This window comes from Heptranchias perlo, chromosome 10 (genome assembly GCF_035084215.1).
Source record: "Heptranchias perlo isolate sHepPer1 chromosome 10, sHepPer1.hap1, whole genome shotgun sequence".
Classification (NCBI taxonomy): domain Eukaryota; kingdom Metazoa; phylum Chordata; class Chondrichthyes; order Hexanchiformes; family Hexanchidae; genus Heptranchias; species Heptranchias perlo.
The window spans coordinates 45,224,118-45,241,787 of NC_090334.1; the positions used below are offsets into that span (position 1 = coordinate 45,224,118).

The 17,670-nt window shown below is 41.4% G+C and overlaps 1 protein-coding gene across 3 annotated transcripts; it reads left to right on the plus strand.

The window, feature by feature from the left end:
• Nucleotides 1-10,791: 10,791 nt before the first annotated feature.
• On the plus strand, nt 10,792-17,491 carry bmp4 (bone morphogenetic protein 4). Of its 3 annotated transcripts, none has more exons than XM_067991600.1 (4): nt 10,792-10,968; nt 12,872-12,991; nt 13,606-13,964; nt 14,610-17,491. In XM_067991600.1, exons 3-4 carry the CDS (start codon nt 13,613-13,615, stop codon nt 15,446-15,448), a joined length of 1,191 nt encoding a protein of 396 aa, XP_067847701.1. In that variant the 5' UTR covers nt 10,792-10,968; nt 12,872-12,991; nt 13,606-13,612; the 3' UTR covers nt 15,449-17,491. The 3 variants fall into 3 exon arrangements, with proteins under 3 accessions (XP_067847701.1, XP_067847700.1, XP_067847702.1); XM_067991599.1 differs by having other exon boundaries at nt 12,872-12,987; XM_067991601.1 differs by lacking the exon at nt 10,792-10,968 and having other exon boundaries at nt 12,833-12,991.
• Nucleotides 17,492-17,670: the final 179 nt, after the last annotated feature.

A 17,670-nucleotide genomic window follows, 5' to 3' on the forward strand; every position in this document is an offset into this window, starting at 1 on the left:
CTTAACTAATTGGAAAAAGGGGTGGAAATCTGGAATACCAAACTCTAAGCATTTAGCATATCACATGCATTCGGGTAGGGGAAGTTTTTGCTGGCTGAGGTGCTCTTTATCTATCTCATTCCTCTCTCCTAACATCTCCTTTGCCCCACTTCACTCCTCTGGAGATAATCTAAACCTCCTCACCACCCCCCCAACCGACTCACCTATTGCCCTTTTTCACTCCCCTATTGAGTCTGCCTTTGCCTTTTCCCCTCAACTTGACCCATCAAATGAATCACTAAACACCCTTCCATTCTGCAACAGCTTGCAAAACATTTGCTCACTTTTGAACAAGCTCCCTGTTCATAATCTTATCCTGGAGGAGTAAATCGCCATCCTGGGCTTGACTGAAATCTGGCTCACTACCGCTGACTTCTTCCCCTTACTGAGAGTAACTTCACATTCCACCATATCCCAAGCCCAAACTTCTTGCAAAATCTTACCTAGGACTTTCCCCCTATTCCTCTGGCTCCTTCTTCATGTTTGAACATCTCACCCTATACCACACCTACCATCGCTCCTTTGCCACTTTCTACCTCTGGAAAAAGCTACCATACCTCACTCACGAGCGTTCTATCAAATTCTGACCCATTTCTGTGGCCTGCCATCCATAATAACATTGATGCTTTTGTTAACTTTCTCCACAACCGTCTCACCTCGATCTTTGATGCCTTCATCTGGATGAGCCTGTACACCCGCCTCCGTGGACTCAAATCTAGAGACCATAAGATTGAGTGCACTTGGCAATCCACTAGCCTGGTTGTTCACCCTAGATCTGGCTGGGACACCTAAAGCTGTACCATTTCTCCCTCTCCTTGGCCAGAACTCCCTAGAACTCCAAGATCATCTAGGTACAAGCCCAAAATCCTCTTTTCCATCACAACCACCAGCTCGGACTTCCCACCTCTATACCCAAAGTTCAGCCCATCACATAGCTGATGCTGTTTCCTCCAATTATCCCTCAGTTCTTCTCCTTCCCACTCTTCACCCAACCAAGCCCTCCTAATCTAGTTTTCTGTCATTTCTCTCCATCTGCCCCTCAGCTCATAACACATTTGTCTCATCCATAAAGATTACCATCTGCTCCCTTGATCTTCTGCCATCCCAACTCCTGGACAGCCAGCTTCACTTCCTCAACCCTACACTTGCTAATATCATCAAGCTATCTATATCTGCCAGCACTGTCCTCACCTTCTTCAAGACTGTCATTGTCATGCCCATCTTCAAGAAGCTCCTCACTCCAGCCTTGTCCTTCTCTCAAGTCCTGGAGTGCAATGTTGCCTTGCAACTGCACTCCCATCTCTTATTTGAGGCCCACTAATCTGATTTCCACCGCCTATAGCACTGAGACTGCACTGATGAAAGTTACAAATTATATCCTTTGACTGTGACCATTGCTTTCTGTCTCCATCCTCTTTCACCGCTCCACTGATTTTGCCAGCATTGACCATTCAATCCTCCTCCAATGTCTACCTTTATAGGACTGCTGTCTCCTGATTCCACTCGGACCTGTTACAATTCATGCCTTCAACAGTTTCTGCCCTTCCCGAATGTTTGTTTTCAGTGTACCTTGGTCTACTCTTCTTCACTGTCTACACAATACCCCTTAATGACGCCATTAGGAAGCATGGAGTCAGCTTTTACACATATGCTGGTGATACCCAGCTCTAGCTCTCTGCCTCCTCCATTGATTCAAAGATTGTTCCACTTCTGCAATTATCTGTCTAACGTGAAGACCAAGATGAACAAAATGTCCTCCAGCTCAATGTCAGTAAAACCAAAACAATTCCGTCAGCACCTACATGCCTCTGGTCTTGACTATCAACCTCACCAGCTACAACCTCAAGAAGTGCAGAACAATTTGTGCTGTTTGACCCTAAGTTTCCTTCCATACATTCAATCTGTTATCAAAATTGCTTTCTGCCACCTCCAACCCTACCTCTCCCTCCTTTCTGCTGAAGCATTAGTCATAAAGTCACAAGGTAATTGCAGATGAGGAAGGCCATTTGAGACATCTTAGTTCATCCATCCAGAAAGACCCTACAGTCTCTCAATTGCAAAGTGCAATTGTTTCTTAAATAATTCCAGGGTTTTCATCTGCACTACTCTATCTGGAAGTCCAATTTACATAATGATCACTGTTGATGAGAAGAAGAACTTCCTGGTATTAATCCCAAATTTGCCTTTTGCTAGTTTGAACCTTTGTCCTACTCTTGCAACTTAATTTGAAGTAATTTACGTTTTCCATACAATGCTAACATCTATGCCTCATTCCCTACAACCTTCCTGACACTCACCTCGCTGATATGAAGAGCATGGTAATAATGGGTGAGAACTTGAATTGAACACTTTGTTCACTAGACATGCTTCTGGCAGGTACAAGGTGCCAAGCCACACAGACAGAACAACCATGGCAACAACCTTTTGGATGTTGGGCAGGCCTTGCACTCTACAAGAAAGGATTTAGTTTTATCTTTTATTCAAATTCACATGAAACATGCTCTGGAATAGATTACTTCTTTGTGATGCAAGCCCACCTGTCTAGAGTTCACAGTTGTGAAAGGCTTGTGACCATCTCAGACCATAACCGACTCACTTTGAAATTCACTCTCACCAGCCTTTTGACCCAGCCAGGGCCCTTCTTGGTGATCCAAGATTTCTGTGTCCTTAGGGGACATATGATCATCTATGCTGCAGCCAAGAAAGTACAAAATGCTACACAGCCAGAGAACTTGAGCACAGAATAATTGATCTAGAGACCCAACAAGAAACAAAGGTCAGATAACAAAGAGAGGGCTCTAATTATGATTAGTGGGGAGTTAAACAATCTACTGTCTATGGGTGTAGAGAACTCACTCTGCTTCACCAGAACAAAATATTATGAACCAGATTACAAGCATGAAAAGCTTCATGCATGCACCCTTCACCAGCGGATGCAGAGTAGAACCACTGCATGCATTAGAAAAGCAAATGTCATCTTCACCTCTTACCCCAATGAAATCAATAGGGAGTTTGCATTTTATACCTCAGGTTCATAGAATCATAGAAATTTATGGCACAGAAGGAGGCCATTCACCCCAACATGTCTGTGTTGGCCGAAAAAAAGCTAGACAGTCTAATCCCACTTTCCAGTTCTTGGCCCGTAGTCTCCAAATAGCATTTGGATCTCAAGCTACCTAGCAAAAAAACAAAAGTTATTTAGTGAGCCTCCCTACCTCAATGTGTCACTAGATTGCTCAAACCAGCAATGCAGATCCAAGTAGCAATGTTGGCTGCAGTTTCTCAGAGCATTAGGGCCTGACGGGTTCCCTTCTGAATTCTATAAAGTCCTACCCTCCGAGCTAACACCAATGTTGCTGAAACTATTCCATTCATACAAGATGTAAGGACCTTCTCAGACACACTCAGTGAAATGATGGCCAAACTGATACTCAAAAAAGGCAAATATCCTACCTTGTGTATATTCAACAGCCCCATAGCCATGCTCAATAATGACTATAAAATACTAACTGAGGTTCTGGCCTCCAGACTGGACACGATAGCACCTAAACTACTCCAGTTAGACAAAATGGGTGTCATCCAGAGGTATCAATGATGGGACACCGGATGGCTAATTAATGAGATATATCATTGCAGTAGTGCCAAAAGCCTTGTCTGCATGCTCTCCCTAGATGCAGAGATGGCATTCAATAAGTGGGAATTTCTTCTACCCATGCCTGAGAAAATAGCATTTGGAGAGGCATTCAGACATTACATTAAAGTTCCTCTATTCCTAACTCACTTCCACTGTATATACTAGTGGCTACATCTCCCTTGCATTCTCTCTCCAGACAGCGATCCGCACTCTGTTTGCCTTCACCATAGAATCTTTGGTAACAGCCAAAAGGATAAATTCAGACTTCCAAGGAGTGCAGGCTGGTGAGACTGAACACAAAATAATGCTGTATGGTGAAGATGTATTACTATATGTGACCAACCTCATGTCCTTGCTACCTGTTATCTTCCAAGTCATCAATGACTTGAGCCACCTTTCAGGTTACAAACTTAATTTTGCCAAAACAGAGGAAATGGTCTCATGCATGGTACTCCCACACAGATACAGGATCCCTGCCCTATTGCGTGGTCAGACACAGAGTGTAGCTACCTGGGTGTAACAGTAACTATTACACTTTTGACACTGTGCAAGAGGAATTACCCTCCATTCATTGCTAAAAATTATAACCTTCTAAAATCTTAGTTTGTTTATTTAAGCAAAAAGGAAAAACTGTAAAGCAATTCAGGTGATTTGTAAATCCATCTGGAATACTGCTACACTACAAATCCTTCTTCCATAATTGGAGGTAATAGAAAAAGTCCAGCTGTACTTTTTTTTCAAGTCCGCATTCTGTTATAATGGCTTCCACAGAATTAAATCTAAATTTCCATAAACGGACAATATTGCATACTGGTTTAGTGTTTACATTGCTACCCATTGTGTTAAGCAGAATATTCAGTGCAGCACCATTGAATACCATTTATCAATTAAACAAACTGAGTAATATATTCCCTCCCCTAGTGTCTACCATATTTACTTGAATATATAGATAGTGATTTTTAAGCATTAAAAAATCAGTTGCAAGTTCAGGATGTGGCCAGATGCAAGTTATTACTAGTTATTATTTTCCATAGAAGGCTCAAACTTGGGGTGTAGGGTCAGCCTGCATGCAAGTAAATACAGTAGCTTTTATTTGTAACAATTTTATGGGAATTTTAGTTTTTTTTTCCTTTAAAAATGTTAAACTTTGAAGGTCCCAGAAAATCTGTTAACTTCAAATTAACAAACAGCCTTTTTACTGTCCTCAATCAATGTTGGAGTCCCCATCCATCACCACATCATGTAATGTTTTTTGTGGCAAGATTTGTATAGCAAGGGTGGGGCTCTCATTAACTGGATGAATTGGGTGTGTGCATCATCAGAGTTTGTGAGAATCTAGAAAAATTCAGGAGGTGTTAGAACCACAGAGGATGTATTGACAGCCTTGTCTGAGCTTTGTATGCTAGAAATGGTTAACTGCTACACAGGAGGAATTGAGAGACTTGTTGAATTTGAAGTAAAGTTTAGGAAATGCACATTTAAAATGTTATTTTAAGTTAGAGAGCATTTGAAAATAGTAAAGGCATAAGTAGTTTGGAGGATGAGGTCATGGAATGCATTCGAGACAGTTTCCTAGAACAATACGTCGTGAAACCAACCAGGGAACATGCTATTTTAGATTTTGTCTTGTGTAATGAGACATTAGTAATCTCATAGTCAGGGATCTTCGGGGGAAGAGCGATCATAATATGATAGAATTTCACATTGACTTTGAGAGTGACGTACTTAAGAAACTAGAGTCTTAAACTTAAATAAAGCCAATTACATAGATATGAGAGGTGAGTTGGCTAAGGTAAATTGGGAAATTAGATTAAAAGGTATGACAGTAGATAAACAATCGCAAACATTTAAAGAAATATTTCATAATTTTCAACAAACATACAATCCATTGAAAATAAAAATTCCAGGGGAAAAGTGATCCATTTGTGGCTAACTAAAGAAGATAAGGATAGTATTAGGTTAAAAGAAAAGGCCTATAATGTTGCCAAGAAAAGTAGTAAGCCTGAGGATTGGGAGAGTTTTAGAAACCAGCAAAAGGTGACCGAAAAATTGCTAAAGAGGGAGAAAATGGAATGAGAGTAAACTTGCAAGAAATATAATAACATTGTAAGAGCTTCTACAAGTATGTAAAAAGGAAGAGAGTAATGAAAGTAAACGTGGGTCCCTTAGAGGCTGAGGCAGGAGAAATTATAATGGGGAATTAGGTATTGGCAGAGATGTTAAACAAATATTTTATATCTGTCTTCACAGTAGAAGACACAAAAAGCATACCAGAAATAGTGGTGAACCAAGGGTCTAACGAGAGTGAGGAACTTAAAGTAATTAATATTAGTAAAGAAAAAGTGCTGGAGAAATTAATGGGACTAAAAGCTGACAAATCCCCTGGACCTGATGGGCTACATCCTAGGGTTCTAAAAGAGGTGGCTGCAGAGATAGTGGATGCATTGGTTGTGATTTTCCAAAATTCCCTAGATTCTAGAACGGTCCCGGTGGATTGGAAGGTAGCAAATGTTACACCGCTATTCAACAAAGGAGGGAGAGAGAAAACAGGGAACTACAGGCCAGTTAGCCTGACATCGGTCATCGGGAAAATGCTGGAATCCATTATTAAGGAAGTGGTAACAGGGCACTTAGAACATCATAGTATGATTAGGCAGAGTCAACATGGTTTTATGAAAGGGAAATCGTGTTTGACAAATCTGTTAGAGTTTTTTGAGGATGTAACCAGCAGGGTAGATAAAGGGGAGCTAGTGGATGTAATATATTTGGATTTTCAAAAGACATTCGATAAGATGCCACACAAAAGGTTGTTACACAAGGTAAGAGCTCATGGGTTTGGGGGTAATATATTTGTATAGATAGAGGATTGGTTTATGGACAGAAAACAGAGAGTAGGAATAAACGGGTCAGTTTCAGGCTGGCAGGCTGTAACTAGTGGGGTGCCACAAGGATCAGTGCTTGGGCCTCAGCTATTTACAATCTATATTAATGACTTAGATGAAGGGACCGAGTATCATGTATCTAAGTTTGCTGACGATACAAAGCTAGGTGAGAAAGTAAGCTGTGAGGAGGACACAAAGAGTCTGCAAAGAGATATAGACAGGTTAAATGAGTGGGCAAGAAGGTGGCAGATGGAGTATAATGTAGGGAAATGTGAAGTTATTCACTTTGGTAGGAAGAATAGAAAAACAGAATATTTTTCAAATAGTGAGAAACCATTAAATGTTGGTGTTCAGAGAGATTTGGGTGTCCTTGTACACGAAACACAGAAAGTTAACAAGCAGGTACAACAAGCAATTAGGAAGGCAAGTAGTATGTTGGCCTTTATTGCAAGGGGGTTGGAGTACAAGAGTAAGAAAGTCTTGCTACAATTATACAGGGCTTTGGTGAGGCCACACCTGGAGTACTGTGTACTGTTTTGGTCTCCCTACCTAAGGAAGGATATACTTGCTTTAGAGACAGTGCAACGAAGGTTCACTAGATTGATTCCTGGGATGAGAGGGTTGTCCTATGAGGACAGATTGAGTAGAATCGGTCTATATTCTCTGGAGTTTAGAAGAATGAGAGGTGATCTCATTGAAACATATAAGATTCTTAGAGGGCTTGACAGGGTAGATGCGGAGAGGCTGTTTCCCCTGGCTGGAGAGTCTAGAACTAGGGGGCATAGTCTCAAGATAAGGGTTGAGTGATATAGGACTGAGAAGAGGAGGAATTTCCTCACTCAGAGGGTTGTGAATCTTTGGAATTCTCTACCCAGAGTGCTGTGGATGCTCAGTTGTTGAGTGTATTCAAGACTGAGATCGATAGATTTTTGGACTCTAAGGGAATCAAGGGATATGGGGATCAGGCAGGAAAGTGGAGTTAAGGTAGAAGACCAGCCATGATCTTATTCAATAGCACAGCAGGCCCGAGGGGCTGTATGGCCTACTCCTGCTCCTATTTCTTATGTTCTTAAGTTCTTATGACGATCATCCTATCCATTAGACGGGGCAACCTTGTGCACCACCTTCCCCAATTGCTATTAATGCTAACTATTGAGTGGAAGCAAAAACTGTATATTCAACAGCATGAATGCCTAGGAGGAATTTGCCTGTCTGCCCACTCAATTGGGGAATCCCTTGTGCTTCAGTGCCTGTCCCCTTATCCTTGAGCTTGATAATATTGAACACTTAAAATCAACAATTGGCAACTTCCCTCAGTGATAGGGCTGAGAACATAATCTCATTGTAGCAGAATTGCAGATGTATAGGCTACAAAAGTGGTGCAATATGTTGGAGCACTAACTTGCTGCACCACTGCGCTGCCCTGCTGTGTTTTTTCTGTTTGAAGTATAGTTTGGAATTAAATTGGAGAGGCAGATGCAATCTATACCATGATTACATTATCATGACACTAAACACAGCAGTGTCTGTGCCTTTGTTTTCAAATCTGGTGAATTGCTGGGCAGCACAGTAGCACAACATATTTAATGCATACAAAGAAACAAATCCATATAAAACCCATGATTTTCTATATGGGAAGGCCCTGATCTTCCTTACTTGAAAGTGAGAAATATAGAGGCCAATGACACCCAGGTGGCCTCATGTACTAGTAGTTTTACACAATATAGCATTGGCAGGGCCTAGAAGGAGTATATCTGCCTGCTCTCCCAGCTGAGGAATGACTTGTGCCATGAGATCATAAAACATAATTAATTTGCAGAATCTCTCCTGCACCTCACTCCATCCCATTTCTGCAACCTCCTCCTGCCCTGTGTTCTAGCTCTCACCCTCTGATCTTCTGTATCTGGACATCTGCGCATCCCTTCTCCCAACAATCCATCATCACAGGCCAAATCTTCAACCTTAATGGCTCTGGAATCCTTTTCTGAACCTAACCCTAACCCTCCCACAGTGCTACATTTCTCCCCATCATCAAAAGCTTCCTCAAAATCTACCTGTTTGACTATGCCTCCATTCACATGCCCTAGCCACCTTCCCTTATTTCCTGCTCTGTGTTGATTACCCTGCCCTACCCTTGAGACATTTCACTATTTTAAAGGCACTATGGAAATGTAAGTTGTTGCATTGAACAAGAAAAGGCCATTTGGCACATCAAGCCATATCATGTCATGTATCCAACTCTTTTGGATTCGACATAATTATTTTAACTTCCTGATGAAAGACTCTGTAATGTTTCTCCCTGTCCCCCACATCCCAAGGCAAATCGAATGAAACTCTGGAATATTCATCCAAGCCCACATCTATATTACCTATCCTATCTGAAGAATTACCATGTTCCACGAAGTATTTCATCATAACTATTTATACATCCTTATAATTCTTAATCCCACCCCTAACCCATTATTTATACAGGTCTTTTTCAAAGATGTTAACACAGCATTAACTGTTTTAGCATGGAGTCTATTCCCTGTGTGTAAGGGGAAGTCTTTCTAATCTCCAGTCTTGCATGTTAATTTTGTAGGCTCCAAGTTGGCACTCACAGTCTCATTTGAATAACCTTACTGTTATATTCTATACACCTCTGAGCGCTTTGAAGTGCTGGATCCCACTCATTCCATTTTTCTCCAACTAAAGCAAGTTCATTTCTGAGTGCCTTAATAATATGAGAAAATATCAAGGACTTCCAGCTCTAAGAACTAGATTCCTCCGAGTTGCTCTTCTCTGAACCCACTCAATGCATCAATGTAAACGCATCAATGTCCTTTTTAAGATCGAATGCCGAAAATTGCATATAATATTCTAGGGTTTGAATAATGAGTTAAATAAAATAGTTTAAATAACTATAATCAAATATGCTTAAGATTCAGCCCAGTACTTGATTGTCTTTGTTAGTAACAGCTTCACATTGACTGATATTTTCAATGAATCATCAATAATAGTTTCCAATTTTGCGGATGAACACCCATGTCTCGTGCTTCCTGGTCCAATGTACATCATATCTGCAAAGAAGTAAAGATGGACGAAAAGCAATGGGGGGGGGGGGGGGGGGGGGAACGGACGACAAAATGCAAATAAATATTTTAAAAGCACGTAAAGTATATTTACTAATAATGTAAAAACAATATGTCCTTTGAGATGATTTTATTCTACCCTCAAGCCCCGGTTTCCTCCCCCCTACCCATACACACAGTTTTGAAAATAAAAGGTTCACCACTGTTTCCTTTGACTCGCCCTAAGAATGACTGCGTAAATGTAACCTATTTCGTTGAGTAGGTTAACCATGCGATCATTTAAAGCAGTGATAAAGACGTTGGTGGGAATATGATTCAAATTACTTTGAATAAGTGGCAACTATTTGGCTCTGTTCTGTAGTTTCATTGACTATATATCCATTCTGTGTTTCTATGTACACATTCTTCCCAGTGACGCAAGATTTAAAAAAAAAGTTAACACCTTAGACTCCGAACTAATGTATATATTGTGCGTGCAAATTTATCTTGTGGATCCAAACCTTCCAGGGCAAACTTTACCGTGTCCTATTATTTAGGACATTTAAAAGCAGACTTTCATCTCGTGTAAAGCCTTCTTTCACCTTTGTTAATCATACTTCCAATGCGATTTCTGGTACCGAGCAGTACTCTTTCATGCACTTTTACCATCCTTTGTGTTTAACTTTCTGTCTGTTTCTCCTTCCATCACTATGAATTTTCTTTGTGACAGAATTTTCTGCCTTCCTTTTCCTTCAGTGTACTTTCTTTTGCTCACGGGATATTTCTGTCGCTCCGGAAGAACTCAATCACATGTGTGGATTCTGAATAAAATTCGTGTTGTTTTCCCAAGCCAAGGATTAACGTATTGTTTACAACAAAGCTAATAAAACCGACATTGAACTGGCTTAAAGAAAATTGAAAGAGGGGAATTTTCTACTTCTTGATTTATATATATATATGTACGGTATACACACGCCAATCTCCGGTGGCTTGTTTGGCCACCGCTGTAGATGTACAACTATTACCCACTTCAGCAGGAAGGAAGTGAAATATTATAGAGATCGCAGTAAGTGAGGCTTTATGAACTCGTATTAAAATACCACAATGACGTACATACTTTCCAACAAATTGCATGAACTGGGCGGCCACATATTAGTCGGATTGACTGATAGTTGCAGCTCGGTTTCTTAAAATGGATCTAATATGGGGTTTTATGTGTCTGCGTCTTTCCCTAGCACGCTAATCCTGTCCGTTTCAGATAAATTGAATTTATTGAACCAAATCTGTTGTCAAGTCGTACCTAGCGATAAACATGCAAATGAATTAGATGTGATTATTTTGGAGTATATGCGATAAATCTATGGTGAGTCGTCCTTAATTTCAATTAAGATATTGTTGATTATATGTGTGGTAATACTGAGATTGTTGTATCTTGTAGTCCTGAGCATTAATCAATATAAATTGACACTCGTTATTTCGGCTGTATATTGCTTTCTTATTACTGTAGTCACACGTGCTCCATCTAACAAAAAGTGAGGGTGCTATTGAAAACCGATGTTAGCCTTGCATTTTCAGAATTCACTTCATAGCAAACACATATTTCATCTGGACGTATTTATCAAAGTTTACGGTGCTTTGCACATCGATTGCAGATCTATCTGGTTTAGCTTATTTTAAAGTTCAGCGCCAGAAGCAGACCCTGTATTAAGTTAAAGGTGGCTGCAAATGCTGTGCTCAATATAGTACGATTAATATTGCAGTTTTAGAGATAAGGGACAACTTGTGTTTTTAGGATCTTGTCTAAAACTTCCACGACACCTTAAGCATGTTATGATGCAATAAAGTATTCAAATCGTTGTTTAGATCTTTAGTAGGTCGGTTTGTAGTGTGATTGAAAGTTAATGAGTACGTTGTACAGAATTAATAATGACTACAGTAATTCAGCTTCAGTAATATCTGACAAGTTGTGCTTTCATGGCTATGAGGTGAGATGCCTGCTTTATTTGCAAACATCGGTAAACCAATGAGTCATTTTCATGTCCTACCTGGAAGTAAAAATGCGCTGACGTTTATTGAGTTATTTCCTATTGTATCTATGAAACGTTTGTGCAATTTGCATTGCTTTTCCTATAGGTGAATTCGGGTAATAGTTGTATAAACTTTGCAAACATTTTGATGCAGCTTTTAGTGAAAGTGGGTGTTGGTCGTCGTATCGTAGGTTATTGCTGTGGAGTTGCAGAAATAACGATATGTGTAATCTAAAACAATGCACGATTGTGGGACTTTGCATCACCGATACCGAAGTTCATACTTTTGATGCTGATTAATGTACTTACTTACAACCGTTTTCTTATGGGAGGTGTGCTTGTTGATTGTTTAGTTTTATGCACCGAAACTTGCAGGTGAGAGGCTATTTCCAGAAAAAAAATTAAACGTTTTGCTGCAATTTGTGAAATTACGTGTTGCCAGTTTCATGGATGTTGTGGTTGACAAGAATGCGTGTCTGCGGTTGTGGCATCTATTGACTGTGGATCCGCATTTTGTAATAGTGTGTTAAAATGTATACGATCTTCCACTGGATGTTGTCTCGTGTGAGGCTGAGTACTTCTGTGTGGCGAAGCAGGTAGCTTTACTGTGGGCTCATTTCGGTGGAATTTCACGCGGGATCCTATGCAACTCGATAATCGTGGTGCTGGATCCTGCGTGTCCATCTGACTCAGTTGCTGGAAGTCCATGTGCCTGTGCTGTTGAACACTATTCATACTCGGCGCTATCCCCTGTGCGTGCTCTTTCAGTATCAGACTCGATTCCTGGGCTCTATGCCCCACCGTTGATTGACGGCTGGGGCGGGCTCCTCCCCAGGCCCTCTGGCGGAGAAGCTCGTGAGCGGAGCGGGGCACGGGAGGGGCGGGACTGGGCCGTGTGATTGGCGCGCGGGGTGGGGGCCTTGCCTGGTGATTGACAGGTGGATCGCGGCCGCCGCTCCGTGGCGGACTGAGACGTTCGAGGTGAGGCGGGGACGACGAGGATGATTGGCAGCCGAGGCGGGGCTGGCGAGGATGATTGGCAGCCGAGGCGGGGCTGGTGAGGATGATTGACAGCCGAGGCGGGGCTGGCGAGGATGATTGACAGCCGAGGCGGGGCTGGCGAGGATGATTGACAGCTGAGGCGGGGCTGGCGAGGATGATTGACAGCTGAGGCGGGGCTGGCTGACGTCGCGGAGAGGGAGCAGAGACTCTGCTCATTATATTCAAATGTTGTTCCAGGAGGGATTCGATAATACGTAGCCGAGCAGCCAGCTCCAGAGTCCCTGAGCTTTTCAAGAACTTGTCCAAGATCGGCTGTCAAGAATCATGGACTGTTTTCATCTGCCTTGTTTTCTGTCAGTGAGTAGACCTTTTTATACTTTTCTAATAGGTTGGGAGGGATTTCATATTCCTGGTTTGCATACTGTAGCGATGTGTGTGTTTTTAACCATTTATTTGATTCCTCTCTTAACTTGTACTTGCGATCCTTCCCTACATGATTAATTATGGCTCTGTGTTGGGTGAGAGTATGTTTCGGGGTTTTGCACTTGTGCCTTGGTTGTCAATAAGCAATTAAGCAAGTGTTGCACCGACAGACCCGAGGCTATCAAAGTAGTCGATGTGAACGTGTGAACACATTTAAAATAAAACTTTTAGCACGATTTTTGTGGGGATTTTTTTCTTCATTTCTGAAAAAACATGAGCCGTTTGGGGAGATGCCCGTTACAGAATTTTATACTTGTTGCTTCCAAAGAAACCAGCCTAAGATAATTACTAAGATAGGGAAAACACAAAGAGTAACAGGACGGTGCTATCTGGCTGATTATGGGCTATTTAACTGTAACCGAGTGAGACCAAGTAATTATACCTCTTCTCTCACTCTCTCTGTGTCGTGCGCTCTCTCTGGGGCGTTGATTGAAGATTACTCTTAATTCTCATTCGGTTTTTTTGTTGTTGCTTGTTTTGCTCCGCAGAGACACCATGATTCCTGGTAACCGAATGCTGATGGTAATTTTATTATGCCAAGTCTTACTGGGAGGTAATGCTAGTCTGATACCAGAGGAAGGAAGGAAGAAGTTTGCTGAGCAAAACCAGGCGGGTGGACGTCGCTCTCCGCAAAACCATGAACTGCTACGGGAATTCGAGGCCACTTTACTCAACATGTTCGGACTGCAACGGCGCCCACAGCCCAGCAAATCTGCCGTCGTCCCCCAGTACATGCTGGATCTCTACAGGTTGCAGTCCGGGGACGAGATCACCCACGACATCAGCTTCGAATATCCCGAGAGATCCACCAGCCGGGCCAACACCGTGAGGAGCTTCCATCATGAAGGTACTGGACCTGCAATCACTGTACGAGAAGCATTTAGATTATTGTATTTCTTAAGAGCAGTTATGATAGATGGAGTAATTCTAACAGAACATGGCGGGAGATTAATGTAAAATATATGCATAAGCAATTTCATTGGTTTTCTGTTTAACGTTGGGGCTACATGAGACGATGTTTCTTGCCTGTATTCTATAGGACACCATGCAAAGATGTATGTAATTTTCAAACGTGGATTATATGTATTACTGTGTTTAAATGAAAAGCTTATTTGACATCAATTGATGGGTGCAGTATCTATATGGAGTTTTAGACTTCTTCAATTTGCAGCGTTTATAGTCCATGTTTCAATTTAAATGTTGGAGGGGGAGGGAGGGGGTTCCTGGCAGGTGACAAAAATATTTTCTGAACCGAGCCGCCATTCGCAGTTAGTGTTTATCTGGTGTAGGGAACTGTAGTTTGCATTAAGGTCTCTTATACACAACTTTTTTTTAGACGAGCGCTAGTTTTGTAAGGTAGGCGTTATCTCTGTTGGTCTCGTCTCAGTCTGGTTTTATCAAATTACGGGTATTTTATTTTGGTCCAGAAAACTTTTTTTCCCGTGGGTGAATCAGATTTTAAGGGTTGTCTTTCATTTCTGTTGCGTAACAGAACACTTGGAGCTGATACCAGGGCAGAGGAAAGACTCCCAACTTCGTTTTGTGTTTAATATCAGCGTGGTGCCCGAGAACGAGGTTCTGTCTTCTGCAGAACTAAGGCTGTACCGAGAGCAGATCGACAGCATTTTAAACTGGAGTGAAGGATTCCATCGCATCAATGTTTATGAGATTATGAGAGCCCCCAGCGAGAAGGGCGACCTCATCACCAGACTATTAGATACCAGGCTGGTCCACCACAACAGGACACAATGGGAGAGCTTTGACGTGAGCCCGGCAGTGCTGAGATGGACCATGCAAAAACAACCCAACCACGGTCTGGCGGTCGAGGTGATCCATCTGAACGAAACGAAAAGTCGGCAAGGCACACACGTAAGGATTAGCAGGTCGCTGCACCAGAGGCACAGCGATTGGTCCCAGCTCAGACCCTTACTTGTAACTTTCAGCCACGATGGCAAAGGACACGCTCTCACCCGAAGGATGAAACGTAGCAGCAAAGGCCAGAGGCGCAAGAAAAACAAATCGCACTGCAGGAGGCACTCTCTCTATGTGGATTTCAGCGATGTGGGCTGGAATGACTGGATAGTAGCACCGCCTGGTTACCAAGCTTTTTACTGTCACGGGGACTGCCCGTTCCCACTGGCAGACCATCTGAACTCAACTAACCACGCCATCGTGCAAACTCTTGTAAATTCTGTAAATTCCAACATCCCCAAGGCTTGCTGCGTCCCTACAGAACTCAGCCCCATCTCAATGCTCTACTTGGACGAATATGATAAAGTTGTTCTGAAAAACTATCAGGAGATGGTTGTGGAGGGATGTGGGTGCCGCTGAAAAATCATAGTAATAATTGACTTTTTATAATGTCTGGACACTATTCGTAACAGGCGTTCACCATTACATTATTTATGACTTATGTGCAAATGTTGACCATATGATCATATATTTTGACAAAATATATTTATAACTACATATAAAAGGAAAATAAAAGTGTCATATTTTAAACGTAAAAGAAATTTCTGTACAACGTCTTTGTTAACTGTATATTAGAATGTATATGTTTAAATTGGAATATAGAAAAAATGTTCATAAATGTTCATTAAGTGTACTATTTATTATTTTTTCACCTTTTTAAGGGTAAGTTCACAGTGTGTAAGTGTATGCGGAATTAGAAATCCAGGCAGAGTACTTAATGAGTCCCCCTTTTCTCTTAAAGGAAGCGCTTTAAGGGTTGTCATTCTTTTGTTAAGTAGCTGATTTGTAAAAGGTGTGAACGGAGGTTAACATATACATATGAAAAATGTGTCAACAAATCCAGTTCTTATGCTAAGACAAGAGGTGTAAATAGGTGATTTGGTTCCCAAAAAAACTGTTGAACAGTGAATAGCCCGAAAGAGGAGGGTCCCGTTGAAAAAGATGTGGAGAAATATCACATCCAAATGACTTGATCTGCTTTACTGTTTTCATACCTGTTTGTCATTCATTTCACTGGGATTTCGGACCCTGTGGCAGGAACATCTTAAAGCAGATCATACCATTAGTTACATTCCTGTTAAGATTGATTCCTCTTGTACCCAAACTAACGTTAAGCCGAATTTCTCCCGCGATTAATCTTAAATTTATTGAAATCCCTTTTCAGTGGTAGCATAGTTGTCACCAGGGTTTACTGTATCGCGATTTTTATCCTTTCATCTCTGTCCTCCTCTCCCCCCCCCCCCCCCCATGACTGTAAGAGGTTTTGCCTCCGAGCAATTCATTGTCAAACGAATGGAAGGAAGGTAGCGAGAGGGTTAGCAGATGTTAATCAAGGCTGCATGTAGGCTTAATTTTTTGGAGATGTTGAAATGCAGACTGCTTAGGCCCAAAAGGGATCCAGCAGGCTTTAAAACTCCAGAAGAAAACTACAAGAGTTGCCTAAGCCTGCGCTCCCTGGAGTGTGCAGGTGGAGAGAGCTGATCAGAGCCTCAGGCAAAAGCATCCATGCTCCGCAATTTACTCACGACCCTGTTAGTTTTCAACTGTGGCCAACTTGGATAAATCGTTAAAAAGGATTTGATGATTGCGTTCCCTCAGGAAACGTTTGTTTTCGTTCCACATCATATCTCCTAAACTGGGAGCGGGAAGGGAATCAACTTTTAAGTTTGAAATATTTTGAAACTTATTTTAGCCGTTAAGTAGTCTGATTCTTCCTTGGCACTCTGTATACACGTGACTTCGTTTTTTAATGAAGAGAAGCAGTATAATTATACGTCAAGTTTATTCCTTACACTATTTTGTCATATGGCATCAGAATTATACATGGATTTTAAGAACATAATGTAATTTTAACATTTGCAGATTATTATTAATTTTACTGTAGTGTTTAAAATGAGTTCAAATGCTAGCCTTTGTTAGTCAAAAATACTGTAGGAGTGGATTTAAATGCCGTGTTGGTTTGGTGAAGTACCCGCTTACAGTCTGAGATTGGTGTTGCATAAAAATACTATCAGGAGGAAAGACGCCTTTTCTGTGTTTAAATGTTTTTTGTTTCCACCTTCAAAGCTTGTGTGTGGTCTGGCTGTGCTTTAAATATGAATTATAAATATTTAATGACAGCTAGTAAACAAGCTAATCATTTGTGTTTGTAGATGAACGGCTGTGGTATGTCTGTTTCCAAGGACAATAACCCCACTGATTGCCAGATTGTAAATTTAGATTTTAATCCAAAACTTGATTTAAGTCATTTGCAGACCTGCTACTGTTGCTGATCTGTCCGTACAATGCCGGAGAGTACATTTTGATTCTTAACGCTTCTGGCTAGAATACAAATATAGGAGCGAAATTATTTTCACTGGATTTGGAAACTTAATTCTTACATAAAGTTCAGTTGCAATTGAATTTTAGAAGTGCGTTTTCAGCTTTTTTCCCCTCTTGATGACGATCTCCAAACTTTTCCTTGGTGCCCCCGCTCCATATTTATACAATATATATATAATCTTCTCCAAAACAAACAGAAACAATCCAGAAGGTGCCGCTTCACTGAATAAGAGCAGTGAGAACACCCACCCTGTCACAGC

Coding starts and splice junctions, on each gene's coding strand:
- bmp4 (XM_067991599.1), top strand. CDS start 12,959: ATGGACTGTTTTCATCTGCCTTGTTTTCT. Junction 12,988..13,605: donor TTTCATCTGCCTTGTTTTCT/GTCAGTGAGTAG, acceptor TTTGCTCCGCAG/AGACACCATGATTCCTGGTA. Junction 13,965..14,609: donor GAGGAGCTTCCATCATGAAG/GTACTGGACCTG, acceptor GTTGCGTAACAG/AACACTTGGAGCTGATACCA.